Below are 12,780 nucleotides of genomic sequence, written 5' to 3' on the forward strand. Positions count from 1 at the left end.
ACATAAATTCTCTGACCAGTCGTCCAGCCATCACAGTTTGTTTCTCGTCAAAGTAGCTAAGATCCTTTTAACACATCAACTTTAAGGACTGACTGTTCACTATATATATATATATATATATATATATGCTTTTCCAACAGGTTTGCCACTGCACAATTCCATATTATTTAGAAGTTTGTATTATTACTATTATTATTAATAATTATTAATTAAAATGATGACAATTATACTACTACTACTACTACTAATAATAAAAATTATTATTATTATTAATAATTATTATTATTGTTATTATTATCATCATTTAATGAATAATAATTATTAATAATAATATTAATTGAGGTTTAGAGGTCATGTGTTGAATTGTAAAATCTATAAACAGAAATAAAAACTAATAAAATAAAAAATTATATATATAAAACACACAAATATAAAACACAGTCCAATTCCTAGTCCTCTCCAAACCTCTCAATCAATGCTACATTAAGTTAGGGTGCTCCTGCTGGATTTAGCAGAGGGATGATGATGATTCTTCATCTTCTTTTTCTATAATTGAGGTAATCAATTATATTCTAAAATGTGTATAATAGAAATAATTATATATAAGCATATATTACTGAACATATCTTATATTAAATTAGGTTGCTGCTGGTGGATTTAGCAGTGGGATTCTTATTAATAATACAAATAATTATTATTATTATATCAATACTACGAATAATAATAACCATATTATTATTATTATTATTATTATTATTATTATTATTGCAGTTTAGAGGTCATCTGTTGTATTCCAAAATGTGTATAATAGAAATAATTATATATAAGCATATATTACTGAACATATCTTATTTAAATTAGGTTGCTGCTGGTGGATTTAGCAGTGGGATTCTTATTAATAATACAAATAAAAATAATAATAATTATTATATCAATACTACGAATAATAATAACCATGTTATTATTATTATTATTATTATTATTATTGTTGCAGTTTAGAGGTCATCTGTTGTATTCCAAAATGTGTATAATAGAAATAATATAATATATATATATTTTTAAAAATAAATAAATAATATATATATATATATATATATATATATATATATATATATATATATATCCCTGTGATTAACAGAAGGCCGTTTGTGCCACACGTTCCTGTCTACACGCCTACACACCTTCATCAGACCATGATCTGAGGCCTGTCCTGAAGCTGATTCTGCTCCCATGCAGGTGTTTCAGCTCCTACGTGGCACTTCAGGTGCTGTAATCGCCTTCTGCACTGTCACTAGTGGGCGGGATAGCTTGAGACGATGACGTCGCACACCTGCGAACGGCAGCGCGTTTGCTCATTGGGCATCCCTGTGTGATTGACAGCCGGGGGAGCCAGTCAGAACGCGGCTGGTGGCAGGGCGCTAACGTCGCTTGGGAGCGAGAGACGGGGGCAGAAAGTTTTCGTGACGCAGGCAGCGCGGCTCTCTCTCCGCCACGGCTCGGGCTTCAAAACTCGGCGGTTTTTAAGGTTTTAGTGAGTGTTTACTTCACCGAGCTTACTTTCAGAGCCGGGATGCGCGTAACGAGCCGCTGTTGCTGCTGTCTTCTTCATGACAAGTTTCTTGGACGTTAGTTAGTTAGTTAGCTAGTTAGCCTGAAGCTAACTCGCTCGCTAAGTAAGTTGCTAGCTAGCTACACTGCCTAAAGACGTGCTGTTCTCCCTGGTTATCTAGAACCCGACCTCACCTATCCATACAGGGCTGAAGCAATGACGGGTAGAGAAGAGGAGTATGACTATCTGTTTAAAGGTGAGTGGCTAAGCTAGCTAGCTAGGTACACTGTATGGACAAAAGTATTGGGACACCTGCTCATTCATTGTCTCTGTCGAAACCAAGGCTTTTAAAAAGGGCTGATCCTGCTTTTGTTGGAGTAACTGTCTCTACCGTCCAGGGGAGAAGACTTCTACTAGATTTCAAAGCATTGCTGTGAGGATTTGATTGCATTCAGCGACAAAAGTGTTGGTGAGGTCAGGATGTTGGATGTTGGATGTTGGATGTTGGATGATCACCACCCCACCTCATCATCCACAACTCCACAGCTCGTCTCAGAAGTACTGAATTGAGCACCACCTTCATTACTCCAAAAAGCACAGTTCCTCAGTGATGCTGGGGGGCTTTATACCCCTCTATAGCCCACGCCTGGCACCATTAGGCTGCATGGTGCCAATAGGTTGATGTTTATCTGCTCCAGAGAGTCCTATTCTATTGGCAGTACTTCTTCTCTACAGGGACTAGACAAGCTGTGTGTATGCATTTGCACATCTGTGCCGGCAATGGGTGCAGCTTAATTTAGAAGGGTGTCCACAAACATTTGGACATTTAAGCAGCGCTCATATAGACTCCTAAACAGTGAGATATTGGTCTAAACCATTGACCGTTGGTGTCCAGTCTTACTGTAAGACTTTCTAACCCTCTTTGTCAGCAGTTTGAAACTTTAGGTTAGTATGAAGTCATTCAGAGCTGTGGAGAAGAGCAATCACGTTTTAGGAAGACAGAAATGAGGTATGAAAATGAACACATGCATTTCCAGACATTTAGATATTACATTTTCCACAGTTACAGCCAGGTTGTAGCTGGTTGAAGCTTACACTCCTAAAAACAAAGGTGCTACAATCTGATTGATTTCACACACACACACAAACATAACATCCATTAAACAAACATTTTTGTAGAAACGACGTATGAAGAACATTTTAGAAGTGTGAAGAAGTGAGTGGAAGGATTCTTCACCCTCATCTCCTTTGCAGGAATGATTCTTCATGAAACCAAAGCTGGTTCTTTCATGGCATTGCTCACTGAACTCAGTGTAGCTGCTTTATTTTTAAGAGGACAGATTTCTGCAACAGGTTTTCCCCACCACCAAATATAATAACTGGCTGTGTTGGAAATTTTGTCATCTTCTAAAGATGGCTCTACCTCCATTAGTTTGATGATTTTTCAGGATTAGTTAAAAAAAAAAAAACCAAAACATTAATATACAGTAAAACTCATTAATAAAAACAGTAGGTTGGATCTGTTGGTTAAATTTAACTCCAGATATAAAAAACATTTAAGCAATTAAAGACTATTAAATTAATTAAATTAAAGATCTCCAAATAATGTACTCTAACTACAGCCAGGTTGGTTCTAGTTAAAACTCTTTCTACAACCTTTTCCACCAATTTAATGACCCAGAACTGTATTATTGGATATTTTGTCAGCTTCAAAGATTCCTTAAAGAGGGATTTTGCTTTTGTTAGCTTGATGATTATTCAGAATCTGGTCCAAAAAGTCAAGGGCAACTTTACCTCATTCAGCTTAAAATAATACAGACCATACTGTACATTTAATAGATTGGACCTCTCAAAGCCCAAAGCTGTTCAAGGCAGAATTCGTAGCTGTGCAAAGCAAGTTTAAACACTGAGCGTTTATTTCCAAATAATGTACTGTAACATCAGCAGTTCCTCATTAAAACTCAGATTCATTCACATTTCTTGTCAAATATAGTAGCTCAGAGCTGTGTTGTTGGATAGATTCAGCTTCCAAAACTGTTTTTTGCCTCTTTTAGCTCAAATTTCATCAAAAACGTCCAGATACAGACCATAACATTTCATGAATAGTTTGGACCTTTTGGACCTTAGTATTACCTCCAGTTATTAAAGATGAAGCTATTGCAGCTATTCAAACTCTTGACACTTGGAAGTTTGAACCCTTTTACAGAAAATTACCATTTATTTCCAAATAATGTACTGTAACTACAGCCAGATTGTTTCTTCAGCATTTCTAACCAAAAATAAAACAACCCAGAGCTTTTTTTTGTCAGCTTTTAAAGATGTCTACACTTCCATTAGCTTAATGATTGTGCAAAATTATTCAAAGAAGACAAGGGCAACTTTAGGTCATTCGGTTTAAAATTATGCAGTCTATACACGTTAAGAGTTTGGACCACATATTATGGCTGAAGCTACTAAAGCATATTTTAGAGCAGAAATAAGGTTTGTACGCGTCAGAAAACAATGGTAGAAAATTACCATTTATTTCCAAACAATGTACTTTAGCTACAGCCGGATTGTTTCTAGTTAAAACTCCGATTTCTGCAACATTATCCACCAAATATAACAACCCATAGCTTTATTGTTGGGTAAAAACAAAGATTCAATTCAGACTAACATCACACCAAACATGATTGAAGCACCCAGCTCAAAAACAAACCTACTGCTGACAATTACCGATAAAACATAGCATGATTTGAGCTGAGATGAATAATTCATAAGCGATGGTCACCAACTACCACTTGTAGTGTTTTGTTCCCAAACGTACGATCCCCAGATGCAGTAAAACTGGAAAGACCTGCATGAACCTCTTTCCTGTAGCGTTATTGTGTTTCCCATACAGACAGGGAAAGTCAAGGAGGACTCGAGTCACCAGCTTTTTTAGACTTAGTAGATTGGTGATTTTTTTGTTGACCCAAGGTAAAAACGATAAGCTTATCTTAATTCAGTCCTCCATTGCTATTACACATGGCTTCTCGCGGCTCCAGGTGAGGCAGGGAGGGATTAATGAGCAGCCTGTGGGGGCGTTTCATTCAGGCATGCTTTGAATCTTCTCCTAAACAAAGAGCCCCGCCTCTCTAAACTGCTGCTGCGCCCCTCACTGTGCGGTCATGACTCAGTGAGGCTAATGAATGACTGCCCGGCCGTCCTGTTCCTGCTGAATAGCCAGTTGACCAACTTTCCTTCAGGCGTACGTTTTAGTCAAAGGTCATCTACATCTGTCAAAGGTTGATTTTGGGCTGTTTGATGTTTTGTAGGTTGTGAACAAAGACTAATGGTATGAGACGCATGCACACAGAAGAAGTACAGTGATATGTACAGCGGATTTTCTGGGCAGTTTATTCCTTTATAACAATGCTAAAAATGATCTTATTGGTTATGTTTGTGTGCGGTAACTTGGCCATTTCCTGCACTCTCCTGAAGGAAGGCCAGTGTTTCCAGTTCCCAGCGAACACCTAGTTTATCTAATCAGTCCCTCATTAAAGTAAATCAAGTGAGCTGCTGGTGAAACCGAAGGAGTCTTTACTGTGGCCAGAGTTCACAGAGAAGATCAGTACCTAAACATTTGCTCTTCTGACCAACATATCAGTTAATTTACTGAAGCATTCTCACCACAGACTGAGATTTGATTTTATATATATATACACACACACACACATACATACATACATGCATACACATGTACATATGTGTGTGTAAGATTGGTTAGTTGCTGTCCAATGAAAAGCATCTCCAAAATAAATGGAAGTCGGTGTAAAATAAAATAACTTTAGAGCAGTTCTATTGGTCTATTTATCCAGAATGATTTACACCAGAGTACAGAGCAGCACAGGGTTCAAACCATGGAAAAACTAATAATAGACAAAAATGGAGATGCATGTTTTTCATTGGATAGCAGCGATATTTATATATAAAAAATTTAGGAGCCCTTTTGCTTAAGATAACATTTTCAACCGCCGAGGTATGTTATTTTAAAAGCATTTCTCTCTGAAATTAGCTTGTTGTGTTTTTTTACTGTAGAAACTCCAGATCACATTAGAACAGATGCAGCTAAACATAAATACAGTAAAAGGGAACAAGAATTTCTCAGTTTAAAGAAAGTGTATATATAGATCTAAAATAACGGATCAGACAAAAAGACCTAATTATCCCAACTAGTGAGGTACATTCAGTGTGCCTTAGGGTAAAGTTAAAAACGCAAAATTAATAAATAAATAATGTTGTAATAAATGATGATAAAAATGCTGAATTTTTAAAAGCTGTCCTAAATTATTTTAAAGTCGTAATTTTCTTAAGACACTTGTAATGACTTTCATGTGTAGCTGTTTTTATTAACGGATCAGACAAAAAGACCTAATTATCCCAACTAGTGAGGTACATTCAGTGTGCATTAGGGTAAAGTTGAAACATATAGGTGTGTCTAGCCTCCTTTCTGTTATTAATTCTTAGACTTATTATTCAGTAACTACTATGAATTATTGAGTAACTGCTGTGCAATCCTATATTCTGTATTCATGAGCGTGAATAACTAGTGTTTTGAGCCAGCAATGTTTTTTTGGTGTTATTTATTTTTACAAGTTTTTATTTTATTTATTTTTGTGTTGCTGAACCATGTCGATTCAGTTTGTGTATATATATATTTTTTTATCCTAGTCTTGCTTTTTCTGTAGTGTGAAAAGTCCCATATGAAAGAAAACCATGCAAACCCATCACACTTACCGTCGCGCCTCTCTGTAATCTCACTCACTGCTGTTTCGAAACCTCCTCAGTGGTGCTGATCGGGGACTCTGGCGTCGGGAAGAGTAACCTGCTGTCCCGTTTCACGCGCAATGAGTTCAACCTGGAGAGTAAAAGCACCATCGGTGTGGAGTTTGCCACCCGCAGCATCCAGGTGGAGGGCAAGACCGTCAAAGCTCAAATCTGGGACACAGCAGGCCAGGAGAGATACCGTGCCATCACCTCAGCGTGAGTATTAAAGCAGGAAGCCACAAGAGGCGACCAGAGACTGGTCTGTGAACTTTTCTTAATAATTAAAACAGTTCATGTGTTTACGGTGAGAACTTGTTTCGAATTAGATTTTAAAACGGACACTGAGCACTTATTTGATCAGGATTTAGCTAACGTTCATCGTGGTTCTTGCAGAGCTGTGATTAAAAATCAATCAATAAATAATGCTGTAATAAATGATGATAAAAATGCTGATATGTGGCTGAAATTTCAAAAGCTGTCCTAAATATTATTTTAAAGTCATAATTTTTTTTTATTGTGGCCTTTTGTGCAGCATTTTACATCTTATTTTAAATATAATTTTACAGTTTATTTTAAATATTAGACATATTTTTAATTTTCCATTATTTAGATAAATATGTTAAAATGATAAACAGTCAGAGACAAATCTGAATAAACAAGAAGACAAGATCTAGAAATGTCTGTGGAGGAACAGAGGAAAAATATTCCTTGGAATATTCCTGTTGTGCACATCAGTTCTAGGTGTCATGGGCTTAATTTGGCAAACACTGGGGGAGGGATGTGCCTACCTGATGACCCCTGTAAAGAGCAGGATATATAGTGGGTGATTAGTGTATAAGTGAAGGGAAGGTTATATGTACCCTTAACTGTTAGGTGTAGAGTCTTGTCATCTTCCTTGTCCATTTGAAAGTGTTGCTGATCAGATCGTAAACGGCCACAGCAACCTTAATTATCAGGTGTCATGCTGTGTAGTTAAATGTGTAATGATGGATGAAAGCGGGGAGGGAGGTTTCTACCTGATGGAGCTTGGGATGTAGTGGGTGAGTAGAGTACAGGGGAACGGAATGGGCTGGACTGGACTCTTACAGTCTAAGGCCAGTGTGAGGCGGTTGTAAGGTTAAAAAAAAAATAAACAAATTGAAAAAAAAAATGAAGAACATATTATTTTCTCATTTCTTTAAAGTAAATATTTGAACAATAATTTTTTTGTAAGTATGAAGTATTCTAGACATCTAGAATAATATATTACTTGTGTAAATCCGGCCCCATGTGTAATGAATTTGAATGTGTGGATAAATAAAACTGGTACACACTTTGTGAGGTACCTAATGCCACTCATATTATACAGTAGCCAGTTTGGTTGAATTCCTGTGCCTCTTTCCGGCATTCTTGTCTACATCTGCTCTGCTCACACTTGTAATATTCACTCGAGGCTGGGTGTGTTTGCAGATACTACCGAGGTGCGGTGGGTGCTCTCCTGGTGTACGACATCGCAAAGCATTTGACATACGAAAATGCAGAGCGCTGGCTGAAGGAGCTGCAGGACCATGCCGACAGCAACATCGTCATCATGCTGGTAGGCAACAAAAGTGACCTGCGGCACTTGAGGGCCGTGCCAACGGATGAGGCCAAGGCATTTGCAGGTCAGTTAACTTTTCTTTTCAGTGTAGTGGCAGTTGGGTTTGTTTGTACTGTTTGTACATAAAGTAGCTTTTACATTGGGATTACACTTGATGTGATGCTTCACTTGCTGACTTGAGACTACATTAGACATTAGTGCTGGAACGTCAGTGTTAGACTTCAGCCACATCACACACATCAGTCTAGTCTGCTTTCCACAGTTATACTATTTATCTTTTACCAATAACTGTAACTGCAACCTAATGCAGCATAACTACTCATTTTACATTCAGCACCTTATGGACAGCGCTAGTTTTTTATCCACATAGATGTACTCACATACACACACTCTGTTTATTGTTGCATGTGCACTACTCATAGTTTTCCTTAACTTCCATTAACAGATAGATAGATACATACCTACATTCATACATTATTGGCCTTAGACTTGGGGTTAAACATAGGGCCCAGTCCATTTTCTTCACCCCTATTCTAATCTCCTCTCCTCTCAATCATTGCTTCGCTAAGTTAAGCCCACCTAAACCATCAAGTACAGTCTGATACTGGCTTGACAAGGAACGAGAAGATTTGTGTTCATTGTCTCATCCAGCAAGTAGTTTTCCTTCCTTCAGAAAAAAAGATTAACAGTACCAAAATACTACAAGATAAAAATCCACATCTCATACCTACATCCCGTCAATCCCCTTCATCCATATACAAACCACCCACTTCATCTTAAAAATGCATAATACTGCATTAGAGGTTCACATATTTGACCACTACTACCACTGTGTATAAAACATTGACTGGTCTAATTGGTAAGTTTTTAAGTTTGCCATATAATGATTATTAATAGAGAATAAAATAAAAATTCTTAATTCTTATGTCTCCAGACATAATAAATGGACATTTAGGATGTTGTTTGAAATAAAGTTACACCATGATCATAACGTTAATGGATAATTGATATTTAAGGTAAGTATTTTAGTGAAGTTCCTGTGTTCTCGCTGGATTGGACTTGCTAATAGTTTATTAAGCATGGTTAAACTGCAGCATGGTGTTGAACAGTGGTCCTGACTTTGCACATCACCCTGAAAGATCAGTGTAATATTTACTTACCCCTTGAATGTTTGGATCAGCAGGATATATATGATTTGCTTCTGTAACTCAAAATAAATGACTACATAATGCAGGAGGGTAGTATAAAGTATAGCATACATATCTATATTTAGCTCCACTCTCTCTCAGACTATACCTGTCTCATAAATGTACATATCAGAGAATTTCTACAGATCCCTCCTGTCTTTGTATATTCTGTATTTTGTGGATATTTTGTATTTATTTAATATATTTTTTATCTAACTTTATTTTAATGTTTTGTATGTATATAGTATTGTCCTCCTGTAGAGCATCAACCTGAGCCTCACCACAAGCATTTCAATGCATAAATGTCCTGACATGTTGTGCAAATGACAAATAAACCTGAAACTTGAAACTTGAACTAGCAGTAAAAATGAAATAATCATACATACTGTAGACTACAGGAAGGTCGGCTAGTTGAAATATAGCCCCACTGCAAAATATATAAAGATTTCTGGAATTTTGTGTTTTTCAGAGAAACATGGGCTTTCTTTCCTTGAGACTTCTGCTTTGGACTCCTCTAACGTAGAACTGGCCTTCCAGACCATTCTTACAGGTCAGTGCTCTTACACACACACGTGTATGTATATGCATACAGTCAGTCTTATGCACAAATTATGTACATGTTGATTTTCTAAGTGAAAATAATTACAAAGCATAATGAATGTGTAATTGCTTAATTTAACATATTGCACATATTGCAAAACACCAATTAAATGATACATGTTTTATTGTTTTCCAGCTTGTTATATTCAGAAAATATAAAAAGCGGAATTTTCTAAAATGTCCAGGAGGAAATAATAATTTAATCAGTTTCCTGTAGAGGATCGTTCATTCATTTTTTTTTTTCTACTTAGTCCTAAGCACCTCGTTTATTTTCTATCATATCATTGCTGTCACACAAATCCCTCATATCTCCAAAATGGAAATTTTAGAGTAGAAGGAAAATACCTTCTTAATGTTCAATGGAAGTCAATGTAAAAAGATTTTCGTTTGGAAAGTCATTTGGAGCTTTTCTTTTGATCTATTTAATGAAAAATGTCACAATGTAAAAACCAACTGACCGATTCATCGTAAACCGTGAAAGTCAACAAGTGAAAATGCAGTGCAAAATGGAGGTGCAAGGTTTTTGTGTGACTGCAGCGTTTTACAAAAAAAAAAACGTTGGTGGGACTTGACTCAGGTGTTTATTCATCAGTTCCATATTATATAATTATATTAACACAATTTTGCCTCTTCTGTTAATTTGATTTACTTTGACAAATTTTGTGTTAAAAAATAAATTTGTGTCAAGTACATTTCTTGCATTATTTATTTTCCGGTACAGATATGCCTCCTATAGTTTTTATTGACTGCCATTAGGTGGCAGCAGATTCTAAGCCACTGACTTGTGCAAGTCTCCTGTGAATTAATGCGTTTTCAGGTCAAATGATCATTATTTGCTCTACTAAAAGTGTAGATACATTTCAGAAGGTGCTTCCTAATAAGGACTTTCTGATTTAGATGTACAGTGTGTCTCACATTGAGCTTTTAGTACATGAATGGAATAATATAGTTTATGCACATTTTGCTTTGTTAGGCACTTTTGAAGATACACATATCAACTGAAGGCTCTCTCTCTTTATTAATTACTGTATATCTCTCTATATTTATCTCTGTCTCTATCAGCAATCTATCGCATCGTTTCTCAGAGGCAAATCTCAGGGCGTGGCGATGCTGATTTCTCCCCCAACTCCAACGTAGTGCCCATCACAGTGCAGCCCACCCAGAGTTCTGCCAAGCAAACCGTCTGCTGCCAGAACAACTGAGCAGCCACCACAGCACCACAGGATCATGGGTAAAACCGACATCAGGCTGGTCACGGGCCACAAGACGGGCCTCGCACATATCCAGCTCTGCTTAGTTCGTGATTGTCACCGACTGTGCAGCCTGTTATTAGCAAATGCAACAAGCTTTATCGGTTATGCCCTTCATTCAGCAATTTATAAGCTTTGACGTTGGAAAAGGAGAGAAAGGAACAAGATTATTATTATTATTTTTTTTGTAATATGAACTGGACTGATTAATAGTTCTGTATATTTTCTCACTAGATAGAGACAACACTGGGAGACCATGTTTTTATGCACTTTTGTCTAAGAAAAAACAAAATCTAGTTACAAACAAAATGCTGGAATAGTGGGTAGAATATGCAGTGGTACTCCAGAAGAAGCCTATGCAATTTTAAACAGTTTTAGATGGTAAAGGGCGCTACAGTGAAAGTCTGTGCATTTTTTTTTGTTTGTTTGTTTTGTTTTTATTTTATTTTTTTTATTAACCACTACACCTTGGGTCTAGCTTCTATTAAACAGTCTCCTGAAGGATGCCCAATATTTAGTTGCATCCTTGAACAAGGGAAACATAAAATGAGTCTGAGCTCATCTCATGATGTCCCATATTGTCTATTTGTAAAGCTCAAGGAGTGAAGTGACCTCTTTTTATTTAATGCATTGAACTATCAGAGATTACATTGTTGAGATTAAATGCTGAGAGCCTGTGGATTTTTTTTTTTAATACATTGCAGCAGATTTATTTCTCGTGGTGATGTTAATTTGTTGTTCTGCCTACATTTAAGACTTTCTTCTATTTAATGGGATCATTTATTAATTGTATGTTGTTAATTGAGAGTGTCTTCTGTACGTTGGGTATCTATAAAAGAAGGAGTAAAAGCAGCTTACTCTGATCAGGATCTGAAATCGTCTGCCGTTTGAGTTACTAGACAGTTTTATGTTCAGCAGAGATCATTGTTTATACTTTGCTTTAAATGCTGTACCTGGCTAGGTTTCTGGAAACATGCACAATTAGCTTTTTTTTCCCCCAACATTTTGTTGAGATGATATTTCTGAGTGGATTTAAATGGATCTTGTATTAATGTGTTTTGGGGTGTTCTCCTTTTGGTAATAGTGATTTTTAACCTATTTTGTTTCCCCCTGCGGCTAGAAAACAGAGAGGCAGGGACTAAGACCAAGGCAGGAAGCAGCCCCTCTCAGGCTGGAGGCTCATCCTCTAGGTGCATGTATTATGTTGCAGGATTGAGCAACAGTGGCGCTCTGAGCTGCTCACTGAGGAGTTTCTGATGTACTGGTAGGGGCTTGTCTTACTGTAAGTGAAATCCTCATTGCCCACCACTATTATCTGCCATATGTAACCTGAAGAGAGTCATACCCTCCGGGATCTCTGTTAATTGTGTCCCATCCCTCCCTCACTGTCTCTCTCTTGCTCTCTAGCCTTCCCTCCCTTTTTCTAGATGTAGTGAAAATAGCTAGGTGGTGTGGTCAAATGGATGCAGGGCTAAATTTGTAGGACACTGAAAGAATATTGCAGTGTTTATCAACCTAATCACGGTCTGCCACATGAATTATATCTGCGTGGTCATGCAAAAACCTTTTTCAATCTTTAAAATGACCAAAAACCTTCTCAACTTTCAATGGAAGTCAAGTCCACTTAAGTCATTTAGGAGCATTTCTATTGGTCCATTCATTATGAAAGGATGATATAATGAAAAGAACAAATTATTGATTGAGTTGAAAAATTGGGAGGTGCAAGGTGTTTCTGTGTGACTGCGACGATATGATCGATTAGCTTAGATGATTAAGTACTTAGTAAAAGAACAGAATAACCTGTTGACTTGAAACACAGTTATAATA

At 36.9% G+C, this 12,780-nt stretch overlaps 1 protein-coding gene across 1 annotated transcript; it reads left to right on the plus strand.

Annotated features, from left to right (window-relative positions):
* Positions 1-1,449: 1,449 nt before the first annotated feature.
* On the plus strand, positions 1,450-11,947 carry rab11al (RAB11a, member RAS oncogene family, like). The gene is made up of 5 exons (XM_072692408.1): positions 1,450-1,805; positions 6,358-6,553; positions 7,787-7,980; positions 9,573-9,653; positions 10,766-11,947. Exons 1-5 carry the CDS (start codon positions 1,766-1,768, stop codon positions 10,903-10,905), a joined length of 651 nt encoding a protein of 216 aa, XP_072548509.1. The 5' UTR covers positions 1,450-1,765; the 3' UTR covers positions 10,906-11,947.
* The last annotated feature ends 833 nt before the right edge of the window (positions 11,948-12,780 follow it).

Source organism: Salminus brasiliensis, chromosome 1, assembly GCF_030463535.1.
Source record: "Salminus brasiliensis chromosome 1, fSalBra1.hap2, whole genome shotgun sequence".
Classification (NCBI taxonomy): Eukaryota; Metazoa; Chordata; class Actinopteri; order Characiformes; family Bryconidae; genus Salminus; species Salminus brasiliensis.